The sequence below is a fragment of the Rhamphochromis sp. 'chilingali' genome (assembly GCF_963969265.1).
Source record: "Rhamphochromis sp. 'chilingali' genome assembly, chromosome: 12".
NCBI classification, from domain to species: domain Eukaryota; kingdom Metazoa; phylum Chordata; class Actinopteri; order Cichliformes; family Cichlidae; genus Rhamphochromis; species Rhamphochromis sp. 'chilingali'.
This window is the reverse complement of record NC_137939.1, coordinates 22752487-22779306: the sequence shown is the minus strand read 5'-3', so window position 1 is coordinate 22779306 and position 26820 is coordinate 22752487. Positions and strand designations below refer to the sequence as shown.

The 26820-nt window shown below is 41.5% G+C and overlaps 2 protein-coding genes across 2 annotated transcripts in view; both read left to right on the top strand.

Moving 5' to 3' along the window:
- Positions 1–3091, top strand: part of LOC308406919 (nuclear receptor coactivator 3-like) — a 68407-nt gene extending 65316 nt beyond the window's left edge. The window contains exon 23 of the mRNA XM_080898231.1: positions 327–3091. Coding sequence (XP_080754357.1) covers positions 327–338 — 12 coding nt within the window. The 3' untranslated portion in view covers positions 339–3091. The remainder of the gene's footprint in view (positions 1–326) is intronic.
- Positions 3092–4835: 1744 nt separating this feature from the next.
- rbm38 (RNA binding motif protein 38) lies at positions 4836–26458 on the top strand. Its single transcript, XM_080898250.1, has 4 exons — positions 4836–5345; positions 6796–6919; positions 10139–10193; positions 25072–26458. Exons 1-4 carry the CDS (start codon positions 5124–5126, stop codon positions 25421–25423), a joined length of 753 nt encoding a protein of 250 aa, XP_080754376.1. The 5' UTR covers positions 4836–5123; the 3' UTR covers positions 25424–26458.
- The last annotated feature ends 362 nt before the right edge of the window (positions 26459–26820 follow it).

Here is a 26820-nt window from a genome sequence, read left to right as displayed (position 1 = left end):
AAAACGGGCTTCTTACCTCCGCTCTTGTATCTCACATACTAGAAAAACATTATATTGTCAAGTCTTAGAATACCTTTGCTCTGTAAGAGTCACAGTCCAGAATTACCTTTATTTATTCATTATTCACAATTTCAACAGGGCAGAAATTAATAAACGGCCACTTTAAATGACAGACACCAATGACTATATATAAGTATGTAAGTATTTTTTAGGACAGACTTGACTAAACCTGTCGTGTCTCTTTCTAGCAGGTGTTTTGTGGAAAACTTGTTGATTGCACTTCCCTGTCTCATTTTCTCTCTTCTCTGCCTCTGCTGTACGTTTAGAAATACTGCTGAACATCGTGGCAGACTCCTTTGCGTCACTGTGATCACCATTCAGAGACGGCAGACGGCTGCAGCACCGGGTGTGTTGGGCAGACTGGGCGATGTTAGTCTGTGCTGTGCTGTACTCCCACCAGGTGGGGGCGTGAACTTCCCTTTGGACTCGTGGCCAGTACCGTCAGTCTGGCAACCTGCGGAAACACAGACTCTGTCACATACATGAAAACACACAGCGATCATAAAAAACATAAAAAAAATCAGAAACACTGTGACTTCTTTACACACAGATACATAACGATGGTCATACAGACACCTTTGCGATTCCTCTAACGGACCTTAGTATAATATCCCCCTCTTTGTGAGCAGTGTGTGCGTGCCCACGCCGAACGCACTCGCCGGACCAAGCGGTGAAGGTGGACGGACGCTCGAGTGAAACCACGTGGACAAACGTGTTGTGACATCCTCTCCTTTGTCGAATGTACCATGAAGCTGTATTCAGATCTGAAAAGATTGCTCTCTCGTTTCTGAACTCTTCGGGACTTTTTTTAATCCGCCGTCTTTCTGCTGCTCCTGGAGGATCTCTGTCAAAGCGGTTCTAGATGACGAGCCGTCAGATAGTGACACTCACACGAATGTGATTAAGCAGTAGCACATTGTTTCATTCCCTGGGACGCCCCTGGGCTAAAGTACGACTGAATTCCTTGTTGGCTGATTGCACTTTAAGGAAAAGCCAACATCAAAAGGATTGTGGCAATATAGAGGCCTTTACCCGAGAATTAACGCATAGCAGCAGACATCTTCTGTTTATTTTTGTGTGCGTTGTTCTTCAGGGTTTCCTATCTAAGAAAAGGCGCTGTTGATTGGAAATGGGTAACCTTGATGCTCTTTGTTCATTAGTGGGAACCAGTAGAAAGGCAGTAAGCACAGATTTGATCCAATACACTCGTATATAGTGTGCGGATTTATTAATATGACAATTTTTAAGCCACTTTAAAGTCACTCTTGGAACAAAGAGTCTTCTATTAAAATTCAAACACTCCACTTATATTTCTACAGAGTCATAAGGTGATCATTTACATTGAGGAGGTGATTTTTAGCTCAAAGTGATTCAGATATTTTGGTTACCTTGCACCCGTTTTCAGTGCTACTAGTAAGTAAATCAAAAATGGATTGCCAGTTATGAAATTATGCCTAGATTACCTAACATTTTAAAAGAAAGTGTTAGATTTGAGTGTAGGTGTGCATATTTCTAGCAATAATCCTTCCTCCTGGTTTTCCTCTGAGGACAAAGCTGAAGCATTGTTTACTCAAAGCGACGGTACTGCAGTATTAGACATGGTGTCTTGTTAGGAGCTTTTCTTTTCCTTTCGTCTGTGAAAATGAATTGTAAATATGCTTCAAATGTACTATATATAAATATATATATGCTTTTGTAGGTCACATACTGTTTTTTGCACAGCTTGTAAGGCTTGATATTTAAAAGTGTAATTTTCTTATTCTGTCATGGCTCGGCTTTTATTTTCAATACTTTAACCATCGGTTTGGAAAGGAAGGGCCTCTTTTTGTAAGCAGTACGTGTGACTTTCTTTCATACTGCCACTTTCCCTCTCTCAGAACGCACCTTTATTTTTATTTTGTGATTTCCGAATCAAGAATTTCTCTTTATTTTTCCGAGGACATAGTCTTAGCTAAAGAGGTGCTAGTGGGTTAACTTTTTTTTTTTAAGTAAATTATATTTCTTTTAATTAAAACAAAACAATTGCCTATATAAAAAGAGTTGACACATGATTGTGTTAGGCTTCAAGAGGCCCAGATGTCTTACCGGTATGTGAGGTGTGTATTCTCTGTACTTAACCTCAAGCTTCCATTTCTGACTTGTTTTCCCCTCCTGAGGTTTCTGTGCTTTCAGTTTCGTTCAGCCTCATATACGAGACTTTGGAAATCAGTCCCGCTGTGTCCGTAAGCCTGTGCGGTTTGTCCGCAGATATTTAATCATGACGAAAGCAACAAACAGAAGGAAGGAGATTTAAATCCCCTGATTATCTGCCTCTGTCTTGGCAGGGTGTTTTTTAATTTTACATTCAAGTTTTGAACTTTATTTCTGATGTGTTTCCTGTGGAACTTTCTGTTGAGAAATCTACCTTTGAAAACACGCTCAACCCAAAGATTTCTGTTTGTCATTCTGCAGTGCGTAGACACAGTTCCTGATGTAGATTGTGCAAGTACTCATGTGTGCTTTTACTGTTGCACATTACCTATAATATACATTGAGCTGAATATGTTTAATTGCATATATTATATCCCCCATCTGTATGAAATAGAGTAGACATGAGTCTGGTTCTGCTGAGGTGCTTTCGGTTTTTGTTTGTGATCGTTTCTTCCTTTCTGTAGACCTTATGGCCAGTTGAATCGTGGTGCTGCAAATTTCACACAGGAGAATGTTTTTAAGCTGGGAAAGGGAGGCTTCATTCATGATTGATGTCATTTATGTCTCAGAATAATAGCCTGGATTTCTTTTTTTCTAAAACCCTTGTCTCTCGATGAAGAATATGAAAGACTTATCCACAAACATTTCAAACAAAACATCTGTGTTTCTGCTTTAACGGAAAGGAACTCCTCTCAGTGCTTCATTGGAGCTTAAAGAAAAGAGAAAACACATCTGGGAATCATACAGTCATTAATACAGGATGTAAAATACTGTTGCATTTTTCTTACCTTGTTTCTTGATGTTAATATTGATGTAAATACAAATTTATATTTAAACATTACAGTGGCTCTGCTGTGTTTGCTTTTGTGCACGACTCATCAGTCTTCACGCCCTGCAGCAACAATCCAGACTTACAGAAAGCGCTGAAACTGTGTTTCTGCTGCAGTAATTGAGCCTTTCAGGAGCTACAAGTGTATGTTACAAGCAGACGTTCTTCTGGTCCAAGTATTAATGAGACGTGAGTCTGTGTGGAGGAGGGAAGGTGAGTGTGTCTTTGTGTGGATGAGAGCTATCAACATGTAGTAGGGGGTTCGGGCGTTTGGGTGGCCATTCCTCTAAAACAAAAGACGAGAGCTTCTTCTCATTTACGTCTCGCTTTCATCTGCAGGGATGTTTCCTGCAAGAGCCCCGCCGCTCTCTCAAACGTGTGAGCTTTTGTCATGTATCATCCCGCTTTCTTCCCTCATCTTAATTATCCACCCCCACCCTCTAATGAAAGGATCACACACACACATCAGGCAAGGCCATCCGATCCCCACGAGTGCTGCAGCTTCTGTTACTGTACAGAAACTTTAAAAGACTCTATCCGCCTTTTAGAGCTTTAAATAACTTTCACTTGATTGACTTGCTGCTGTGGGGTGACTCATTCACCCTTTTAAATTCTCCAACAACTGCAAGTCTGAAATGCAAAGCATTTTTTAACGTTTCCCTTCAGTTTTAAGGTAACGTAACAATCAATCAGAGCTACGAGGGATTTTATTTATCCCTCGTAGCTCTGAATCATCACACAATCACGCCATCTGTAACCAATAGCCATTTACAATATGTAAGTTTTGTTTTTATTAGATTATTCTCCCACTTCTTATCGATCTATGAACAAAGGAAAAAATCATTCTAACTCCTTAAAAACTCCATAGAATATTTACAGTTTTTACAGCGAGGTCCTTTTTGCCTTTCTGCAAAATATACTACTTCTGATGATTCAGACCTCAGAGGGTTAAATAAATACGCAGTGTTTCAGTTGGAGAAATGGGTGATCAGCAGGTTGGAGATGTGAAGGTCTCCTCTACTCTTTATGAAACTTCGTCCACCGGTTAATGATTTCCAGGGGATGACTTCCAGCGCATGCATGTTAATGAAGTTACTCAGAATGGGGAACTATTGGGTGCAGTGAATTGCTTCACAGCGCCGCCAGCACTTCTGTGGAGTGTTAGTTTGGTTCAAACAGTCAGGACAGTTAGAGCTTTTGTAGTGGGTGAGGAACTTGGCATATTTTAGCTTAATCGAGAACAAATTTCCTTAATAGTATTTTATCTCTTGTAAATTATACAGTAGCACCATTTTTGGCTGCTTCACTCGCGGAGGCTGGTTTTGTTAAAACCTTAATTGCGAACTTTAGTTCAAAATAATTCTTCCTTAAAGCCATGCTGTGGGAATCTTGCCATACGAAAAAGTCCAAAGTTTTTTACAAACTGCCGGTTTTATGTGTATTTTTGGTTAATTGTCATTCTCATCACTGTTTTCCTCGCACCAACTTTCTCCGAAGCTTCAAGTCAAACGCATTCTCAGGCGCGCACACGATCCGGTTTTTCCTGGAGACATTTGGTCCCCAAATTATCCGGCTGTTCCGTTTCATCATTTCACTGACCAAGTTGGGGGTTTCCTGTGTGTGTGTGTGTGTGTGTGTGTGTGTGTGTGTGTGTGTGTGTGTGTGTGTGTGTGTGTGTGTGTGTGTGTGTGTGTGTGTGGCGGCAGGGGGTAGGGTGGAGCAGGAGGAGGGATGCGCGGATAGGAAAAGACGCACCGCACGTCTATTGGACCAGAAACAGAGTGGGCGCATGTAACCGCCTGTCCAAGCCTGGAGACTTTGCCTTTTTTTTCCAGGGACGGGAGACAAGAGGGTCCAAGACAAGTACACATCTAAAAGCGGTATATGTGAGGCAACCGGGGGCTGCGAGTCAAGCCATGGACGCGCTGTTGGCGTTATTATAGGCTGTCGGTGACCACAGAGCGTAAAGTTTCCGCTACTGTCGTGTTGTGTTTTTTGTTTTTTCCTTTGTGTTGCGTTTTTTTTTTCTTTATCTTCAAGCCGCATGAGTTCACCGCTGTTTTTAGGTCAGCTGGTCGGGGTTCCGTTAGAGATAATGCACCCCACCATGGAAAAAGACACAACTTACACCAAGATTTTCGTCGGCGGGCTTCCTTATCACACCAACGACGCTTCACTTCGGAAATATTTCGAGACTTTCGGGGACATCGACGAGGCAGTGGTGATCACGGACAAACAGACGGGAAAATCCAGAGGATACGGCTTTGTGAGTCAATCTAAGTTCATCTGCCTTTTCTCTGCTAGAATCAGAGAGCAACTCAACGCATGTAGAGTGAATAAACAAAGCAAAAAAGAGCGTTTAATTAAGGTTTTATCAGCAACTTCCAATCTAATTAAACGGAGGGCGCTTAAAGCACAGTAGCCCACGTCTGTTGTAGCTGCTAATCAGTTTAAAGTGACTTTATCTTAATAGTTAATTACATTATTCTTATGTTTTTCATCGGAACCTTTTTTTAATGTGTGTGTCTCGGGCTTGCACGCTGCAGACACTGCCACTTTGTTCAAGCAGGAGCCATGTGCAGCGTGTCTGGTGGTGACAGTCACATGCCAGAAGCATGAGAAGCAGGTTATAACTTATAAGTGTGTCATCAATTATCTCCACTCTCCCCAAGTACAAATGGAAGCTCGAACAGACACAAAACAAGGACACACACACCCACACAGATACACTTGAGTTGGTAATAAGCTGCTGCAGCTGTGGGCAGATGTCTGTGTCGTCTGTGTGTTTGTGTTTGTGTGTGAGAGTGTGTGTGTGTGTGTAGGGTGGGGAGACGGGGGTCCCTGGACTCGGAGGTGTGACATGTCAGTTGGCTCTGCAAGATAAGGCTGCAGCAGTTTCATGTTGACTTCCTCCCTCACAGCCCTTCCCCCCTCTGCCAGGTTGGGTTTTGGTTGTTTGTCTGAGTGACTTTGAGTTAATGTGTATTGAACTTCAGATTATCTCTACCTACTGCGCAGCCAATGAGCTGTGTATTGAAGCAGCCATGTGTTGAGCTCCCCCCCTCCCTTTTTTGAGAGTTGGGTAGCAGCGTGCTCATTTCATACTTGACGTCTCTTTAGAGGTCTTAATTCTTGAACCACAGCGATCTAAAAACCATTCACTGCTTTATGTTTGCATAAAAGTCCAGAGTCTGATGCTGTAAAATGAAAGCAAGCATAGCTGTTTTACTTTCACTGTTCCACTTACTGGCAGTGGAGCCTGCAGCTGTGGTTCTGCATTGTGGTGTAACTGCACTCTCTGTGTGTGTGTTAACCTGTATCACCCCTTCCCAGTTTCTTTCTGCCCACTCCTCAACTCAGTCCCTCAAGGTAGATTCTAGCATTTCATCCTTGGCAGGCCAGGGTGAAGGAAAAAAAGTCTGCCTCCTACACTTCAACCCACACCAACACAGCTGAAGCTCCACTGGCAGCTTTAAAACACACTCATTTCTCTTTTCATGTAGTGGAGTCAGTGTCCTGTCCTGCAAAAAAAGGAAGAAAAAAAAGATTAAGGAGACGAGGACAGAAGCATCCTCAGGGTCACCCCTCTGTGTTGCTTCATCCGAGTGCTCATGCTGGCATCCAGACTGTAGAGAAGCTTTCATGCGTTGCAGTTTTGTCGGTTTAAGAGATTACATGAGTGGTCTTAATGTGCAATGCTGTGACGCTGTCTACAGGTGACCATGGTGGACAGGGGGGCGGCAGAGCGTGCGTGCAAAGACGCAAACCCCATCATCGACGGCAGGAAGGCCAATGTGAACCTGGCGTACCTGGGGGCGAAACCTCGCAGCTCACAGTCAAGTAAGCATCGTTAATCTGCGTCTATTTTCTTTCTTCAAAAACTCATCAAACAAGAGGTAGCACCGAGCTTCTTTTTAATCAAATGCTATTTGAAGGTTTGAAAAGGTGAGCTTTAAGTGAGTGGTTTTGGTGGTTTGGTGAGTATTTAGAGCAGTGGTTCCCACAACTGGTGCATGCAACCACCGGCAGGGGAAGGACAACCAATAAAAAACGTGAAGTGAAACTCATTTGAATAAGTGTGTTTTTTAACATTTTTTAAAAAACAAAAAACTAATTTGCTGATGCCAGTGTGAAATTCTAATTCGATACTTTTTTATTGGTAAAGATTGATAAAAATTGTGGAGGTTAGACGTGACTTTCTTGACGTTTCAAGTTGGGAATGGCACAAAAAGTTTTAAAAAATGCTTATTTAGAGCAGGGGTCCTGCAACCACGAGAAACAAAAATCTTAGTTGATTTAAATTTGGCACCTCTGGATGACTTTGAGTGCTGCTGCTTAAAAAAGTAGAAAATATTGCTTTGTGGAAGTGCAGTTTGGACCACTTGTATTTGCGCATCTGAGATTCACTACTGGCTTAAAAACTTCTTGAATGTTTTTAAGGATTTATGGCACCAAATAAGGTATATGAGGTTTCCACAGTGCACTATCACTAGGCTTATTTAAAAAATATAATTTAGTAATTTGAGGACAGTATGGTCGCGTGTAGGTGAAGACCATCACCTCATAGCAACCAGCCTGCTGAGGCCTGCATGATCTCTCTGTTCTCCAGCATCCTCCCACAGTACAAAGATATGCATGTTGGGTTAATTGGTGATTCACCGTAGGCGTGAATGGTTGTCTGTCACCCTGTGGTGGCTCTGTGACAGACTGGCGACCTGTCTCGGATGTACCCTCTCCTACAGCCTTTGACCTTGAATTGGATAAGTGGAAAAAAGGGATATAATGTAGCAAATTGACAGGCAGTGGCTTCTAAAGACTTCAACGTGGAAGAGATAACATGTTTGAGATTTACAGTATAGTAAGCCACAACAAATACTTAGTTTTCTAGATTATATGGGGGTGGGGGCAGAATTAGTCAGTGACAGTAGCACAGGGGAACCTTTCTGAAGCCCATGTAAGTGGCTGACGGTGTTTCATATGCAGTCTCTGCTCTTTTTTGTTTTTTTCCCAGAGACAAACGTTCCCCCATATCCATTCTGTTACTTTCAGGAATCTTTCTCTAGGAATTTGCCAACATTCGTAAGTCCTTATACCAACGCTGTGGTTATTAATTCTCATACTGAGATGATGATTGTTATTCTCTCAGTGAATAAAAACTTTCAAAAATTGGAGAAAAAAGTAGCCAGAAATCTACAGGAGGCGTCTACAATGCTGAACAGGCCAATCACAGTAGCTGCGGGCTGATTCAACACGACATGTAGTTATGTTACTCGGGAGGTGCGCGTCAGGCTACGTTGGAGGTTTTGGTTACGTCGTAGGTTACGACTTAGATTTCCCGCTGAAGCATAAATTGGGCATCACTTCAAGAGCAGACACTGTTTATCAGTCGAAGCCTTGAGTGCCAGCTGAAGACAAGCAGCTGGCACTCAATGCTTGGGTACCAGGTGCCAGCTGAATAAATTCATTCACAAGCCACCGTTCTGTGGATGTTGACGAACACGGACGTTACTGAAAGAATAATGTGAATATGATAGATCATGAAGGTGAATATCGCAGCCTGTGATAGTCTGCACGGAAGGCTTGGAATAACACTTATTTGCATGAAGACCCTGGTTATGATCACATGTCCAGGGTACGTGTTGGCAGATTGGGAAACTGCATGTTATAAACATGTTATTCAGGTTTTACCTCATTCTGTCACAGCTTGTAGTTAGCAACTACATTAAAATAAAAAAAACATAATAGGGAAGTATAAAGGAAGCAGAATATTGTAAGCCTTAAAGTGTACTGTTACTTTTAGTTTCCTTTACTGAGAAACTGAATCCAGCACACTGTTTGTCGTGTGAAATGTAAAAAAGCTGCAGGTAGACAATCAAAAATCTGGATACTGTTGAAATATGAAGTCTTCTTGTGTCCCATGTAAACAGCACATTCTGAATAGGATCAGACTGATTTACAGTAAGTGTGCTTCTAACCAGCTAAAGGCCTTCTACGTTGTTGAATGAACAAAGGCAGCAAATGCTCTCAAGCAGGCTTCAAATCTCTACATATTTACATTTTACTGAAAGGGATGTTGACCCAGAGCTTTGTGGAGGACAAGAGAAATCACAAAAAATATAAATATATGCTTAAATGTGACATTAGTTGGATAAATCATGGACGACCACTGGCATGCTCGTCGCCCCAGCCAGCTGCTTATTCCCACCATACATTCGCTCCTTGTGTGCTTGAGTTTACGCACAAGCTTTTGCGCTGCTGGGCTTTTTCAGAGATAACCACCACCGCACATGTTTTGTGCTTCCCCTTCAACATCTGGGTGCACACCAGACCTTGACAGCAGCTCTCCCTCACTACTCCGTTTAAAGCGTGCTGGCTGAAATGCCATAGAGTGTAGGTGTGATTGACAAACAGCGGTGCCAACAACAACTGACTGTGTGTCCTTATTTCTGGGCGAGGGCTGCGACGCAACTCCCCAAGCATGCAGCTGATGGGAGATGGCAGCGCTTGGTATTTTGTTATTGTGTGCGAGAGTAGCGAGAGAATAGGAGAGCGGGGAGAAGGCGAAAAAGAGCAAGAAGGGGACGGGACTGTTAAGAGCAACAAATAACAGTGTGCCTGTCTCCTCTTTGTCCTGGCGAAGGAGGAGGGCTGATGAAGTCATGTCAGTACAGTAAAAACGAGGAATGGGAAGGAATAAATAGCTGCAGGAATGTAAAGATGAAGTCAGAGGAGGCGCAGAGAGGAGGAGGAGGAGGATACATTTCTCCTTTCTTACTCAGTCTCAGCTGATTCCCGATGAAGTCTGGAGGCAGGGAGGTCACAGATGTTTGTGAGCAATAGAGTGCATCATTATTTGTATGAGTGTGTATGCTGGGGGAATAACAGTCGGTCTGTGATACTCCCGTATACATGCTAACCTCTGAGAGAGAAAAAAACAGACAGAGAGGGAGAGAGCAGCTCTGTCCTTGTCTGCCCGTCTCTTCTGTTGTTTGTATAGCCAGTAGCTAAAATATCCCGCCTTACCGCTGCCTCTCTCTTTGTCTTTGTCTCTGTCTGCAGGTCTTTCTGTTGGAGTTCAGCAAGTCCATCCTACGTGGGCTCAGAGGCAGTATGGGTAAGACGGGGAAGAATCAATACCACTGTTTCCAACACTCTCTCTCTCACTCTCTCTTACCTGCCTCCTCCTCCTCAACACAATACATTTCACTCCTCCGCCCTTGACATTTGTGAGCACTCGCTCCTTTTCTGCACTTGGGTCTCGGTAGTCGCTGGCACTCTGCAGCGCCTCCAGAATGTATTCGACCCTGTGCCCGTTTCTATATCGGTGCACTGGCTTTTGATGTCTTCTGTTGTCTCTCTCTCTCTTTCTGGTCCATTAAACCCATGAGAAGCTCAATTCCGAATTTCACTCATGCATGAGTTGGGCTTCACTGAGGCAACAAGCTTTTTAGTCAAACTTCCCCCATCCCTTCTTTTTCTCCCACTTCCACACACACACACACACACACACACACACGCTTCCTCACATTCCTTCCTCTCATTGCATCACCGTAGTGCCACTCATGAGTCACTGTGTAGTTGTGTAATAGAAAGTGGTGTTTTTAACACCCTTTAAAAACCCTGAACATGATCCCAACTGGTTGCAAGATAGAGACTGTGGCAGGAAACCGGAAAAACAAGAGTCTATAAACATGCAGGTGCTAACATGTTTACTGTGCTCACTGCAGTTAGCTGTGTATATGGATACCCATAACAATCAATAAAAGTTTAATCTTGGTTGTTATGCTGACCCTCGATGTAGGAGAAAGGCAAGTGTCTGTCATCACTACATATAGCAACACCAGTGCCTTCTAGTTAATGGAGGCAGAGATATTTTATGTGTTGTTATGTTATTTGGTGTCTATTTAATACAGCAAGCTTGTAGGCAGCAGCATTTATTACTGCAAACAACATGAAGGGCAGTTTGCATCCCTTTTTTCCACCATGATTCTGACGCTGATGACAGACTGCCTTTATTTGAAGTGTGAATTTATTGCCACAAGGTGACAAGACAGCAGCATTATAGCGCAATAGTAGTGACACAATAAAATATCCAGTGACACAGCGTGAGTCAAATGTAAGCACAAATGTAGCCTAGGCAGTGTTTTCCCTGAAGTTTTAAGTGTAACACAACTGCTCAACACTATTTGGTCTTCCTGTCATATGGAGTGAAGCTAGCAAGCGCTCCAGCGATGCTCGGTTGAGTTGTTTACTTTTGGCTTGCACAACACAAACCGCTAACATGTCCTCATAACCCTAGCCCTTCATAATCTGGTTTTATTTAATGGTTTATGTTTGCCTCAAATGTTGAAACAAGTTTGCTGTTTCCACTTCCACCTTCCACTTCCAAAAATTTAGGTAGCTCCCTTTTTAAGCACTCCTGCTCTCCCTCTCAGACATGTCTGGGCTTTGCTTTTGTGCGTGTTAGGGATGTTTAATCTATGGCATTGCTATACCATTGGTATCATGAGATGACACTTTTTATGCTGAAACATTGTGCTGGAATTATTGTGGATGGTACGCTGTGGCACAACCCTAGATAACATGCAACAGTTAGCGCAACTACCATAATCAAACGCTGCAAACATTATTACAGAACTTTCCATGTTTGACAAGATTACTCTCTCAAAATTCACACATCTTGCAAATAATGATTAAATGATGCCACTGCAATTGTGTCCATTTAGGTATTTGCCTACTGAAAGAGTTTTTAACCAACACAAACATGCTACCCCAGGACAGGAATAGGAGAAGCGTTAAAAAGATGGGGAAAATACAGTATGATAAGTACAGCCAGCAGCTGCACTAAACACTTTTAAGTATTTTTAACACTCGGTTTCACTTTAATTTCCCTTTAAGTAGTTTATAATCTGTGTGGATGTTTGCACACTGATGCTTCAGCCCTGCACCTGATCAGAGGTGTTGTTTCTTATGAAATATTGTACACTTTCACTAAGTCAGGAAAAAGGCCTGTTTTGCAACTGGTTTCCAACGTCACGGTGTATGTCAATATCTCATGTATCAGAGTACAAAGGATTTAATGCCAAATTACTAAAGAGATGAATGGCAACAGATGTATCGTGCTGGTGAGCTGGTGCTGGTTTCTTGGAAAGAATCAAACCTTTCTGGGTTTGTGTAATTCACGGGTGACAGACGTTCTCATTCAGTGTCCCAGAGTTTCAGTGTGAACAAGAAAGGAAATCTTAATGACTCAGTTCCTGAGTAAAACAAGGGGGGTGACTCATATCATAGACTGCTGCAGACAGTAGAGAGACGGTGCAGGTTGAACCCAGCTGATGTGTTGTTGTTGATGACTGGATGGATGACTCTTCTTCTTCTTCTGTCAACACCTACTTAGTCTTGACTCAGATGTTTGGTGTATCGCCGGTGAGGAGGTGATCTTAGGAGAAGATGTTACCAACTGTCACAGTTGTTGATTTTGTTTTGTGTGTCTGGCGCTGCTATTGACTTTTTGAGCTTCATTTCAAAATCAAATAGCTGCTATTTTGGTCTTTGGCTGTCACAAATCTGAAGTTTTAGCGATGGGATCTTCTATATTTTAGAGGTATTTTAAGGAATTTACAGGATGTAGCGTTTTGGAAATGATCTCTTCGCTCTGATTTTCTGAAGGCTGACAAGTTCCGATCCTGCGGCTACAGAAAAGTCCATTAAAAACCTCAACTGTTCTGAGTGCTATTAATATTGCAGTCCTCAATTTCTGAATGAGTGATGAGGGAATTGAGGCTGACCCAGATGAGTCTATGAATGAGTGATGAGGGGTTGATAGAAAGTCTCCCAGAGTGCGAGAGGAGATTTGACGCAGAGGGAGTCTTTTGTTAATCTCTGCTTGCAGGAAGAGTCACAGTTTGACACCTCAGACTGAAGAAAAACAGCTGAAAACATCACCTGGCACAGCCCAAAGGCAAACACAAACCACAGGTGGCACTTTGTTTGTTAGGGTTAAAACACCTCCAAATTCAGGCAGTGTGTAATGCGTGTGTGTTTTGCAGGTGGCGGTTTAATTTGCTGAGAAACTATTGGGACATCTGTGAAGAAAATAAATGAGACATATGAGGTGAAGCAAGAACACTTTCTGTTTTCTGTCAGTATGAACTGAAACATTGGATTAAAAAGCACATTTGTTTGGTCTGTTAACAAAATCCACCAACAGGTAATTTTAAACCTAATTATCGAATTATACTTTTTATTTCACACTGTGGTGTAAAATACTAAAACACAGTCAAGGTAAAGTCATCTTACATATCAGGACATAAAACATCATCTGGCCCTTGGCATCTCTTAAAATTAGGTAAGTGCAGCCTGTGAAGAACAACAACATGTCATACTAGATTGTGTCATTATTTATTCAACACAAACTAAACCAAAAATGCAGAAGCAGTGTGTGAAAAACAAACAAAGCACTCCATGATTAAATAGATAGAGCCACCTTTATCAGCATAACTGTCTGTTGCATCACTTTATGGAGATTTGCAGACTTTGACTGGGCTATTCTAGAGTTTTTGGTGTGTTTGGGATCATTTTCCTGTCGCCATCACACAGACCAATGTTTAGGTGTTGAACAGATCCCCTCACGTTTGACTCTAGAATACCATACAAGAGTTCATGGTCAACTGAAAGGTGGCTGAAATGTTCACAAGTCCTGTGGCTGCATAACAAGCCAAGATCCCCCCCGGTCTCTAAATGTGACAGTGTGCATCATGGCATCTTTGGTCTCGTCTGTTCAAAGGACATTGTTCCTATTGTGTTGTTTTCCGATTCAACTTTGAAAACCTAAGCTGTGTTGCCAGATTCTATATAGAGAAAATGGACTTTCGCCAGGCATGACTGAGGCATGTAGAGTCTGAGATGTAAATCTTAGTTTTTTTGCAGTTTCTCTGAGCATTTCACAGTTGGATTTGTTGTTACGTTCACTCCTGGGAAGATTATTGGCACATTATGTTAACACACATCTGAATGCTCCAGACCAGCAAATTGCCTAAACCTTTGCTTTAATAGAGATGGCGAATTTGCTGGAATGTCCAGACCCTGGAAAACTGGCAGCAGCCTTGAATGTTTGCCACTTGTGAATAATCTTTTCCACTGTAGAATGATGGACTTTTAGAGGGCAGCAACAACTGCTTCTTTAAGATCACTGATGATGCCTTTACTCCTTGGCATTGTGTTAACGCACATCTGAACACTCCAGACTGTCAAATTGTTAAGCCGCTCTTACGTCCGTCTTGTAATTGCTATGAAACCAGTAAGGGTGTACTTAGTTTTTCACATTATGTCATATAATAGCAGTTTAATATTTAATATTTTACAGTTAATCTTAGATTATATTTACTAATTTTAAGACCTGCTATGAGCCGCTTATATTTTATAGTTTTTTTCTATTTAAAGCATTAGATTTGAATGAGGGTATACTCAAACCGACGACCGGATGATACTCCAGCTTACCAAACATCAGATCAATGAAAACTACTGAGTGGGCTTTTATTTTGAAGAGTTGCTATTAAAAAGCAAATTGTCACAATTGAGAACTGAAACTAGCAAATGCTGGGCTGTTTTTGTGTCATAGCTGACAAAGATGACTAATTTCTGACTAATATTGTTGGTTTGGTTTAAGATATCTCAGCCTGTTCTGCTTTGATTTCAACCACGCAGGTTTTTTTAATCTCATGTGTGCAACAACTGTGTGCATGTCAGTGCTGAAAAAAAGTGAAACAAATACATTCGTTTTGAGCATTCCCCTCTGTTTTTTCCTCTCCAACACTGTAAACAAAGTTGAGTTTCATTGTTCGAGGGTGTGTTTAGGGAAAAATCTGTTGCAAAAGAAGAAGCAATACCAGTGTCTGCCACAGCGTTAACCTCAGGAGGTCTCAGTGCACCACAGCTGCAGGTTACTGCCTTTTTCTCAACAGGAAACTGTCTATTTTTGAATTACTGCTATTACCGCTAACGTCGATTTTTATCTCTTTGGTGCAGATAAGAAATCAAATCTGCTGTTTGAGGAGGGCGTTCTGATGAATGTAGGATACCACTGCTACTGTTCTGAATCCACCACAGTGAAACAAGCAGACAGAAGGAGACTTGAGCTAATATTGACTCTTTAAACAAATGTGAGAGAAGTTGTTTAATCTGGAGAGCAGTTTTGACAGAAATTACATGTTTAAACTGGGGATAAATAAACCTTGCAGCCTGAGTAATGTCTAGATTTTTCAGTTTCTTACGTGCAAAGGGCACATCTGTCCCAGCTCAGATCTCTGTGCTCCGAGGCTCGATGTGTCTGTGACATGATCAGTATGACTGCAGTCAGTTTCAAACATTTCTTGGCTGCATGAAGGACTTTTATTTTAGGCTCAACTAAAAGAAATAGTCCAAAGTTTAAACAGGGTCATGCTGTTGAGAAAGAACAGTAGCTTTTCCAGTCTTTAATCACAAGATAGTTGGGCATTCACCGTTTTTCACTTTAACTGAGGGTGTCTTTTCTCTCTGATTATAAATCTAGGACTTGTTTTCCCTAACTAATGATCTTCATATTTAAATTTATTGAACTGATTGGGATCTTTTTCGTGTGTGTAAGATGTTGCCGTTGTCACAGTTTCTTTTTTATTCTGCATTTTTGCATTTGTGTATGCAAATATGCACTTTGTTAGTTCCACCCATTCAACTAGTTGATAATCAGCCAATCATATGGCAGCGAATCGGTGCATTGAGGCAAGTAGACATGGACAAGACAAGCTGCTTGAAGTTCAAACATCGGATCAAAATGAGAAAAAAACAAAGGTTATTTAAGTGACTTTGAACGTGGCATATTGGTTGGTGTCAGACAGGCTGCTCTGAGTATTTCAGAAACTGCTGATCTGCTGGGATTTTACCACACAAACATCTCCAGGGTTTACAGAGAATGGTCCAAAAAAAGAGAAAATATATCCAGTGAGCACCAGTTCTCTGGGTGAAAATGTCGTGTTGATGAAAGAGGTCAGAGGAGAATGGCCAGACAGCTTCAAGCTGATGGGAAGGCAGGAGAGAATCTTTAAATGCATATCACCAAGTCAGCTAGCTCATCAGCTAAGAACTGGAAACTGAGACCACAATTCACCAAAATTGGACAATAGAAGATTTTCAAATGTTTTGCGCTCATGCTTGTGCAACAGACAAATCTGCTCCAACTTTGATTGTAATTGTGATAAAATGTAGTTTATAATTTATTTTTGAATGCACTTTCATTAGAATTTGAAAAAAATGGTGAATTATTGTGATTTATTAAAACAAATAACCAGTGAGTCAAGGAGGCTTCAGTGATAAGAAATTATGCATATTCCTTTAGCAGAAAGGTTATTCTTATCATTTTAAGTGGTAAGTGGGGGTTTGTCAACAAAGTCCACCTATAAGCACTTTTAAATGTCACTAATTAAAAATTCTGTAAAAGCAAAAACAAGGATCTATGTGCCAGAATGACAGCTCCCTTCCAGTGATAAAAACCTACCAGGTGTGTTTCAAATCAGACTATTTCTTGGCTCAGAGCAGTAACTTAAACAAGTTCTAGCATGATAATTACGAGCTTTAGAGGAGCTAGTGGGTGAATTTTAAAGTTAATCAGCGGCTGGCCGTCATTTCATATTTAAGGGACAGATATGAAATTCTTCTCATCTAACTCAGTGCGAGAAAAGCAAACAAACATGTTTTTCCCAAACGTCAAACTACTAGACATAAGATTCGTCTAAATATATCCCCATGCCTTTTGCTGCCCCCTGTTCCCACTTCACCATCATCACTGTGGGGCTCCCAGTGGGCTTTCTTCCTTTGTCTGCTCACACAAACTCACACAGTAAACAGCAAATATCAAAAATAAACTCAAACAAAGCGCAACTCGCTGTCTGCTGCTTTGGCATATTTGCTTTAAGTTTTTAGAGGACAGAGGACAGACTGATGCCAAATGTGGCTTTGAGGTACAGCTGAGTTAGGGTGGAGGGCTGTGGGGGAGCATGTTCTCATATGAGGGAGGAGGGCAGGCGTCTGTCGCCCATAGCCGCCTGCTGTCTGCCTTCAGCACCCAGAAGCTGCAGCAACATCGATGCGGTTGCTTGGCAGAAGTGAGATTCTTTTTTTTTCTGCTCTTTAATTTCTTTTAAGTGAAAATAAAGGAGGGTGAGGGAGATGGATGTGCGGTGAGTCTATTTAAGGTGGAGGCGTGGGGGAAGGGAGGGGGGACTTCCTGTTGAAGCAGTGGAACAGAGCAGTAGAGGATGGGAGGAGGGGGTGATAGACTTAAAGCACACCTGTGGGTGGATGAAGTTGTGGCTGGGTTCAGTGAAGCTTCAGGGTCGTGTGATGTGCGTTTATTATAAAACGCTCCTCAATGAAACATCAGGAAATCAGTGAACGGCCTCAGCGGGCGCCAACGTGTCGACTTGTTTAATATGTTCACATCCGTAACTCCGTATCTCTCCCTGTCTGATTTTCTTTTCCCATTCTTCCTCTTGTCTTCTTCCCCCTTTAAATAATCCTTCTTTCTCTTTCCTCTCAGTCTGCAGTCATCACTCTTTCTCTGAAGGGGGGTTTAGGTAGACGGCGAACCCTCAGGTGGATATTTTTCTTACCCAGGGACCCAATTAGGAGCGACACCTCTGTTGGATGAAAAGCCTCATTTAACAAAAAATGTAAAGAGATGGTGTTGCAAGCTTTTCAGAGCACACAGAGCACAGTTGTCTGTTAAAAGATGACACATTTTGATCTCTGATTGCATCTTTTTCCACTTCTTCCACATCGGGTTATGTTTTTTTTTTCTTCTGATGTGCATTTAAGTACTAAAGTCATCTTCCCATCCTCTGTCTCCCACTGATGCCTTGATGCTGACAAATAAAGTGCATAAAATATAGATCGAGGCCAGTTTTTAATGAGCAGTGACTTCGCATTTCAGGCTAAATCAACACTTCTGTGTTCCTGCAGGCGCCTCACAGCAAAAACCTGCCAACCTGCCAGAAATGTGACAAGAGAAAGGCATGTCTTGTGTTTGCATCATGTAAAGTAATCCTATGACTGCTCAGAGCTACAGCTGCCACCGTCAGACAATTAACTGATTAGCCATCCACTGATATTGATTCATTGTAAATTACTTCCACTTAGTTGTGAGGATTTGCTGCTTCTCTGTGGTTTACATAGGGGTAAACTGAACATGCAAACAATTTAAAACAAACCACTGTGAAGACTTTAATGGGGATTGTACTCACCCAGAAGGTTATTCTAGGAAATTGATGAAAATAACTATTGGTTTAAGTCTTAATCAGAGCAGAAAAAGCAGAAAAATAGCAAACGTTGTTCTCAGTGAAGTTCCCAATTATGGTTGTGAAGCTCCAGCTGCTATAAACAACTATTTAAAATATTCAAAATACGCTCACTTCATTAGGTATACCCATTTAACTGCTCATTAATGCAAATATCTAATCAGCCAATCATGTGCTCAGTGCATTTAGCCATGCGGCTATGAAGAGACGACATGCTCAAGTTCAATCTGAGCATCAGAATGACAAAGGTTGTTGGCGACAGACAGGATGGTCTGAGTATTTCACAAACTGCTGGTCTGCGGGTATTTTCCTACACAAACATCTTTAGGTTTTTCTGAAAAAGAGAAAATATCCAGTGAGCGGCAGTTCTCCAGCTAAAAAATCCCTTGTTGATGCTAGATGTCAGAGGAAAATGGCCACATCTCTGGACAGTAACTCAAATAAACAAGCACTGTAACCAAAGTGTGCAGAAGACCATCTCTTGAGTGAACTGCACATGAAGCTGCAGAAGACCATACCATGTGCCGCTCCTGTCAGCTAGAATGGAAAAAATGCTTCCTCGTCTGATGAATCTCAGTTTCTGCTGTCACATTCAGAAGGTAGAGTCATGGATCCATGCTGCCTTGTATCAACGGTTCAGGCTGCTGCTGCTGGGGATTTTTTCTCGGCACACATCGGCCACATAGGTTAAAAGCTTTACTTCCACGGCCTACCTGAATATGATTGTCAACAGTTGCTTAAGTGTGTCTCCACAGTTCATTTTTAGCTCTGTGTCAACATTAGAGAGCAACCACAAATGGTCTGTACTCTCTCATTTATCAACATGATGAATGTCAATCACTTTATGTGCACACATCTGCAGACACTGGCCTGAGGAAGCAAGATTAGGGACTACACATAACTTAACAGCGAGCAGTTTCATTCATAACAGGTTTTCTCAGTATTACACTGAGAACCAGCTACATGTATCAACACAGAGTAATCTATAAAGGAAAAGTTATAAACATGTATTTTGAGTTAAATATCTTCGATATCTTCTTTATAACCCTTACAAATGGGTACATTCACATTAAAATTCTGAACAATTCATTGGATGTGTGTTTGAAGTAAAATTTTTTACATCATTTTGACAGTTCTGAACATTTTCTTTTCTTTATGGATGAATTTGGGCTTACTTTGAAAGAAGCCATGGCTTGAAGGCAAAAAAAAACTGATGTAACATCCTTTGAAATCTTGAAATCAAAAGCTGAAAGCTCCTTATTTACTTGATGATTATATTTGATGTCATTAGGAAGCTGACAAATAACTTCAAATGAAAGCTTTAAACCTGGAAAAAGTTAAAGCCGTTAAAGTATATAAATGCAGGTCCGGAACAGGATATTTTGAATGTTTTTTTATTCGTGCAACAAGTGAACGTCAGATGGAAGTGAGATGGCGTTCATTAGACTGACATGTGCAGGATTAAAACTCAGGCGTGAGATGGGTTGAAGTCAGGAGACGTTTCCTTTTTTTGACATTTTCTTCTCCGTGTCAGCCTTATTTGAATGAATCAGATTTAAATGTCTTGCTTGCTTGCTGACATGTGAGCTGAGTGTCCGGCGCTGATGTTGGCCTTTCTATCACTCACCCCCCCTCGAGCTGTGTGTGTGTTTATCGACAGAGGACAGAGGGTCATGCGTGTGTCTCTCCATGAGTGTGTGTTTGTGTCTTTGACTGACTCACTCTCCTCACTTCTCTCATCTGTACTATTATAAGCGAGGCTGTCCTAAGGCATGAGGGATATGATGGCTGATCCTTCACCTCTCAGCATCGCTCGTTCCTCGTCTAAGGAGTCCCGACCTTGAACCTCAGCAACAACAAAAAAAACCCTCAAAAAACAAATAAACCCCTTTATGGATGTTTGGGTTTTTATTCTCTTTGGTCAGTGCATCCTCTCTCTTTCATGGCGCTGCCTGGTTTTGAGAAAGGACAGCGAGGGGGAGTGCAGACGTGGAAGATGGCTGTGAGGGAGCGAACCCAGAGAGGGGAGGGAGAGCAGAGTCGGTGGAGGTTATTCTGCTCTCATGGGTCTGTTAGTGAGTGCACACCCATGCAGCTGCGCCAATTAGTCCTGCCATGCTTGAACCCCCCCCCCCTCCCCCCACGACACACACACTCTTCTAAGCTGCTTAACTAACTACACACAACCTGTTAAGTGTGTGCATATATTACGTTTCCTGCGTGTTCACTTCTTCGGGATGTGGCGTATTCGACTGTGTGATTCAATGTGCGCGCTGTAATTTAGAGTTTGCGTGCCTGTCTACGTCCCCTTTGAGTTTGTGCGTGTTTGTGCGCATGTATAAATGTGTGTTTGACAGTGATGCGATGATGCCAGGCACGGGGAGAAGAGAGGCGAGGCACAGCTCCCACTCGTACGATGCCACTGTCACATTGGATCAGTCAGGCCGGTGCAGGCAGGCAGCGGCACACAGCCGTGGGAATGACACTGCACTTCTGCTCCGGGGGGATACGAGATGGGATAGAGAGGGGTCGAGGAGGCAGGATGCTGCTAGCTTCAGCTTTGTTTTGACTTTATATGTTGTTGAAACCGTGCAGATGATGATCTTCGTCGTGCCAGCCAGAACTTCAGCAATTTTGTTGGCCCTTCCTTCCTTCCTTTTTTTTAAAAAATTGAGTAAAGTTTGTAAAAAGTTACCAAATCAGAATTTTGTAAGACTCAAATCAAACTTTAATGATATTTAATAAATTATAAACTCATTTTTTTCTTTTTAATTTAGTAATGAGTTTTTAATATTATAGAAGAAAAGGAATGGTTTTCAGGGGTTTTAAAGAAGCAACAGAGTAGAGGAGTCACATATTTGCAATTTATAAATACACCTGATAAGAAAATATCCCACATTTTTGTGGTTAATGTTTTAACACTGCCTGTGTATGCATGACACCAGGAAGCAGGAATAAAAGCCAAAAGACCAACTTCAAAAACAGGCAGTGGCCTTAAACTTAAAGGCTGCCAGTGAGGACAAACAGCGAAGGCAAGGTCCAAAAACTGGCAAAAGGTCATCTGTGGGAAAGTACCAATGAACACAAGAAAAGAAAAAAACAACCCAAAACCCCACAGGAAATCTGAAAAGCCACAGGTGGAACACAGGAAGGATATACACTGAAGAGGGTGGCTGGTTAATTTGAAATACCCGTGAAAGACAGCGCAGATGAGACTAATAATAAGGGAGGGAAGGATGGAAAACTAACAAATCCAAAACCATGAAAATGGTCATGGACAGTCTCGTAGTCTCAAGAAGCAACTGAATTACAGACCTCAGAATCAGTTTCACTTATACTGCCTTTAGTGGTATTTTAGTGGTATTTTATTTACCCATCATTCTTCTTTTGGTCCTTTTGTCCAGTTCAGCCGCACAACTAGTTAAATAAAAAACAAAAACAACTTTCAGAAATCATGAATCAGCAGTAGTTGAAAAAAAAATATCAAATTTTCTTTCTATTGCCTACACCAGCCAATCAGACTAAGCCTGCAGCTATCTAGCATTAGAGCTCTGGTGATGAGGGGGAAACAGGTTTGTGGATTTTGTTTAGCGTGACCAATCAGAGGGCACGATAAGTTAAAATAAGTTCAAAAGAAGAGTTCAATTTGATTAATGCTTAAAATGAATATATGGATGCTGTATTTATACTGGCAGCTATCCTGCACATACTGGCGTGTGTCTGTGTGTTGTGTATACAGCACAGTGGCTGTGTGCAGACTCAGTGTTTGTTGTGTAATCACACCTGATCCCTGCTCGCTCTCTCTGTTTAGGGGTAAGCAGGAGCAGCGGCAGACCGCCTCTCACTGCTCCGATCACCTGCTCAGACGCAGTGACAAGGTTACTGTCAGGTTAATGACTCTGACTGCAGGCTGTAGTGTTAAACACTGTCATGTTCTGTTGTTTTTACTTAAGCAGCGTAGCATAACCTAGTTCCTTTGATATGATCGCTGTTGCTTTTGCCAGATGTAACTGAGGATGTTCAGGTTAAGTGGGCAGCCTCAGGCAAGGACATGATTGAATACAAGAGGACAGTGGAGCGCTTTTTTCTCTCATTATTGTTGTGGCTCCAAGTGCAGACAATCTCATACCATGCATCTATTGTGGCAGCTTGTGTGTGTGTGTGTGTGTGTGTGTGTGTGTGTGTGTGTGTGTGTGTGTGTGTGTGTGTGTGTGTGTGTGTGTGTGTGTGTGTGTGTGTGTGTGCGCGCACAGGTGTCAAATCCAGAAATCATATTTTGGAAGCAAAACAGATTTTTTGAAACATAAGCCAATCCCGATAAGAATAGTTTATTGCAATTTAGTGTTTCTTACCTAAATGTTTCATTAGGATCAAAGCGTCTTTTTTTTTTTTAAACCTTTTTCAGGCAGTGTGCTAATTAAACTTAAACACAAGGGAGGCGATCTATTTTAAGGGAGCAGAACTGATAATTGCTTTTTAAGGAGGAGGAGAACCTTTTGTAGGACTCAGTATTTGGGGTATAGAGAAAATGAGCATTTGCTAAAGAAACTGTGAACGTAGAGCATCTCGTATTACCATCGCTTTAAAAATCAGACCTCTCAGTGATATACAGAGTGGCAGCTCTGCACACATATTTCCCTGATGTTGCCATTGGATATTCAGACAGAAATGGATGTTGTCAGGCCTGTGTGTGTGATTTTTACGACAATCTTTTAAGTCTCAAGAGGAATTTCAGCTTCATCTTTTGTCTTTGCTAACCACTCTGCCCATACAAAACATGTACTGACCTACATTATTTTTATTGTTTTTCTCTATATCTTAATGGTTTTTTTGGTTATTTGTATGTTTGTTTGTTTGTTGCATGAAAAAAGGTTTTAAAATTGGCAGAAAAGACCCAGAAACTATAAAGTTATAGGCTAATTTGAGACATCTGCACTAACATCAAGTGCAACTTGTAGGATATACATTTAAAAAGATATAATAAATAAGACTTAACGCCAAGCAAAGCTACATGTCAGACCACACACTGACTTGCATACAAATTACATAAGTTAGCATGTGTTTGTAGTACGTGATGCTAATGTATTTACAGTAGCAATGAAAAACATGCTGGATTATTTAATTTTTAGCATTAGCAAGGTTTAGCATTTTAGCATGCTAACATGCTAATATCAACTGATTTACAGTAGAAGCCGAAATAATTATAATTTCCAACGCAGAAACTGAGGACAATAGTTCCTAAAATGTCATTTAAGTTTCTTTTCTAGCACCTACTGTGGCGTACAGAGGAAACCAGGCTGAGATATGAGCTTTCACTGGGCCATTGATTCTTTTCTTTTTCAGCCATGCTGTTGTAGATTTGCCAGTGTTTGGGATCATTGTCCTGTTGTATGACCCAATTTGGACCAAGCTTTAGCTTTCAGGCAGATGATCCTACATTTGAGTCTAGAATACTTCGGTATACAGAAGAGATCGTGTTCGACTCAATGACAACGTGGTGTACAGGTGCTGTGAGTGCAAACAACCCAAACCATCACCCCCACCACCACCGTGGTGTGCTTGACAGTTGAAATGAGGTGTTGATATGAACACAGGGCGGTGCTGATATGCTGTGTTTGGTTTGCTTCAAATATGGTGGTGTGCATTATGGCCAAACATCTTCACTTTGGTCTTGTCTTTCCAAAACTCTTCTGCTTTGTTCAGAAGCAACTTTGCTGCCGTGTACTTTATGGGGAGAAGAGGCTTTCTCTTGGCAGAGTCAGTCAAACAAATAATACTTATTCAGTCTTTATCTGATTGTGCTATCATTAACTTTAACATTTAACATTTAACATGCTAACCGATGCCTGTAGAGCCTGACTGACTGCACTGTATCGTCAGACTTTGGAGTGAATTTGATGGGACATCCACTCCTGGGAAGATTGTGGCATTTGGTTGACATACAGCTGAATGCTGCAGACTAGCAAACTACCCAAAATTCTGCTTTTTAAGAGTTTCTCACATTTATTGATGATTGATTTATTGATCAAATGCACTTAATTACACGCACCTGGCACATACTCTCCCTCTTATCTACTATGAAAGCAGTAAGGCTGCAAAATTCCATAAAAACTTGCTTTTTCACATGACTCCCAAAGAGTTCCCCAAAACTCTTAAACCCCAAAAGATGCTGTTAAACAGGTATGAGTGATCTTAACAATAAACGATAATGAAACAATAAATAAAGACTCATCAGTTACATTTACAAATGATATGACAATTTTCAACAAAGTCCTACAGACCTATCCTTGTAACAGTTGTGCTTCAGTCAGTGTAATTTTTTTAATGATTTCAGTGATTGAGTTTAAAGAATTTACTGAAAGATCATGAGAAAATGTGTGTAACATATTATATGTTTATATATAAACACATTAAAAACGAGAAGTCCCACGTTTATTTTATTATGTGTGCTTTAGTGTTAAGCATATTAAGTGTATATTTCTGTTTTTACTATAGAACAATATGGTAATTGATTTCTTGACTAAAAAATTAATATTTATATGATAAATAATTGAAATGGTAATAGAGTTGCAATAATTAGTAATTTAATTACCGTTTTGTAAAAACCAGATAATGAATTACTTAATATTTGCTAACCAAACATGTGTTTCTGTGTCCCTCCAGGCTCACTCAGCAGTACGTCTACCCCCAGACGTTCCTCCAGCCCAGCCTGCTGCTCCATTCTCACCTCAGCCCGACAGCAGCGGCTCTCACCTCCCCTTACCTAGACTACAGCCCCGCCTACACGCCCTATGCCTCCACAGGACTGGAGCAGTACCCCTACACCCCATCGCCGTCACCCTCCGCTGGCTACCTCAGCTACACCTTCTCCCCCAGTACGCCAGCGCCCACTATCACAGCATCACCAACCCCTCCGGCTGCCATCCATCCTCCCCTAGCTGCACTCACTGCTGTGTCTGCTGCACCGCAGGCCTTCCTCCACTACCCTCTGCACCAGCCAGACCGCATGCAGTGAGCAGCTCTGAGCATGGCTGCAGCTGCTGACTTGATGATTCGAAACAGCGTGACTGTTGACTCGTGACATCATCAGGATGAGACTAGAAGTGGAAGAGAGTGTGATATAATCAAAAGGGCTTCTCAAGAGCACTCTAGTTCCTGTTTTTTTATTATTATTGTTGTTGTAATAGTTAAAGAAAACGTTCTATTACTATTGTCATCAGCATACACTCTGAATGTTTTTCATCAGTGGCAGCACTCAGAGACTGGAATTAGACGACTGGTAATTTTCTGGATGTTTCTCTTGCTGCTGAGTTCGGAGGCAGTCTGACTTCGGGGTAAAGACAACGAGAAAATATGTTTGACATGATGCTGTGGCTGCAGTTTTTCCAAAGGTACTGAGCTGAATGCTGGGCTCTAGCCAAGCTGGGAGTCAGTTCCTCCTTCAGAAACACAGCTCCAATTACCTCCTCTTCAAGGTTAACTTTCTGTCTATGGCCTTAGAGATCTGTCTCTGTACTTAGTTCATTTTGTCATTTTTATTAGTCTCACATGTGAAACAAACAAAATGTTTATTGTGTTCCCTTTTGTTCGTTTTCTCCACTGCTGGCAATTTGTTATGTAGTAATTACCACAGAATATGCAATATTAATGACAGAGGTGGAACATTAATAAGGTAGACAACACTGGTGTAATATTTTTGTGTAATGCTACTGCTAGATTGTCACTCTGAGATCGACTTTCTTAACACTTCAAGCATATTAGCCATCACATGAAGTTCCTGTAGCTGCTTTGTAGGCTTTCTCAACTTTTGCAGCAAAAGCATCCTCGGAGTCGGTCTTTATTCAGTTACTTAGGTGTCAATACAGATCAGGTAAATGTATTTGGATGTGGATGTCCAAAAGTGTGTGTATGTCCATGTTTGGTCTCTGTGAGTGTCAGCGAGTGAGAGACATACGGTATAATGCAGTATATGCTGGTGTCAGGTCTGAGCTTCTTTTCTAGCCTCTTGTACTGATCAGAGTTGTTTCTTTGTTTTTGTTTTTTCCTCGAATGCAGAAATCAGAGAGATTCTTTAGTCGTGATACTGCAGTTTCCTGGTGCCGCCGCATCATCTTAGTAGTCTTAAAACAAGCCATACATCACATCTTAAACAAATATGCAAAAATAAAATGAATATTTCTAAATGAGATGTGCTATCTTTTTCTTAAGCAGGTCAAATCTGAGTACTTCTGGACAGTACATACACCAGCAGCATGGAAAATTTACATTTCATTATGTCATTGAGCTGCTTTACACTGGTGAACTGGAAACCCGCTGAAGGCAATAGATTTTACAAATATGTTAATTGCCTTTCTTACAATGAAAAATCATCAACCTTGACCAGCCAATCACAGCCAGTAGAGCCACTAAACA

Coding starts and splice junctions, on each gene's coding strand:
- rbm38 (XM_080898250.1), top strand. CDS start 5,124: ATGAGTTCACCGCTGTTTTTAGGTCAGCTGGTCGGGGTTCCGTTAGAG. Junction 5,346..6,795: donor AATCCAGAGGATACGGCTTT/GTGAGTCAATCT, acceptor CGCTGTCTACAG/GTGACCATGGTGGACAGGGG. Junction 10,194..25,071: donor TGGGCTCAGAGGCAGTATGG/GTAAGACGGGGA, acceptor GTGTCCCTCCAG/GCTCACTCAGCAGTACGTCT.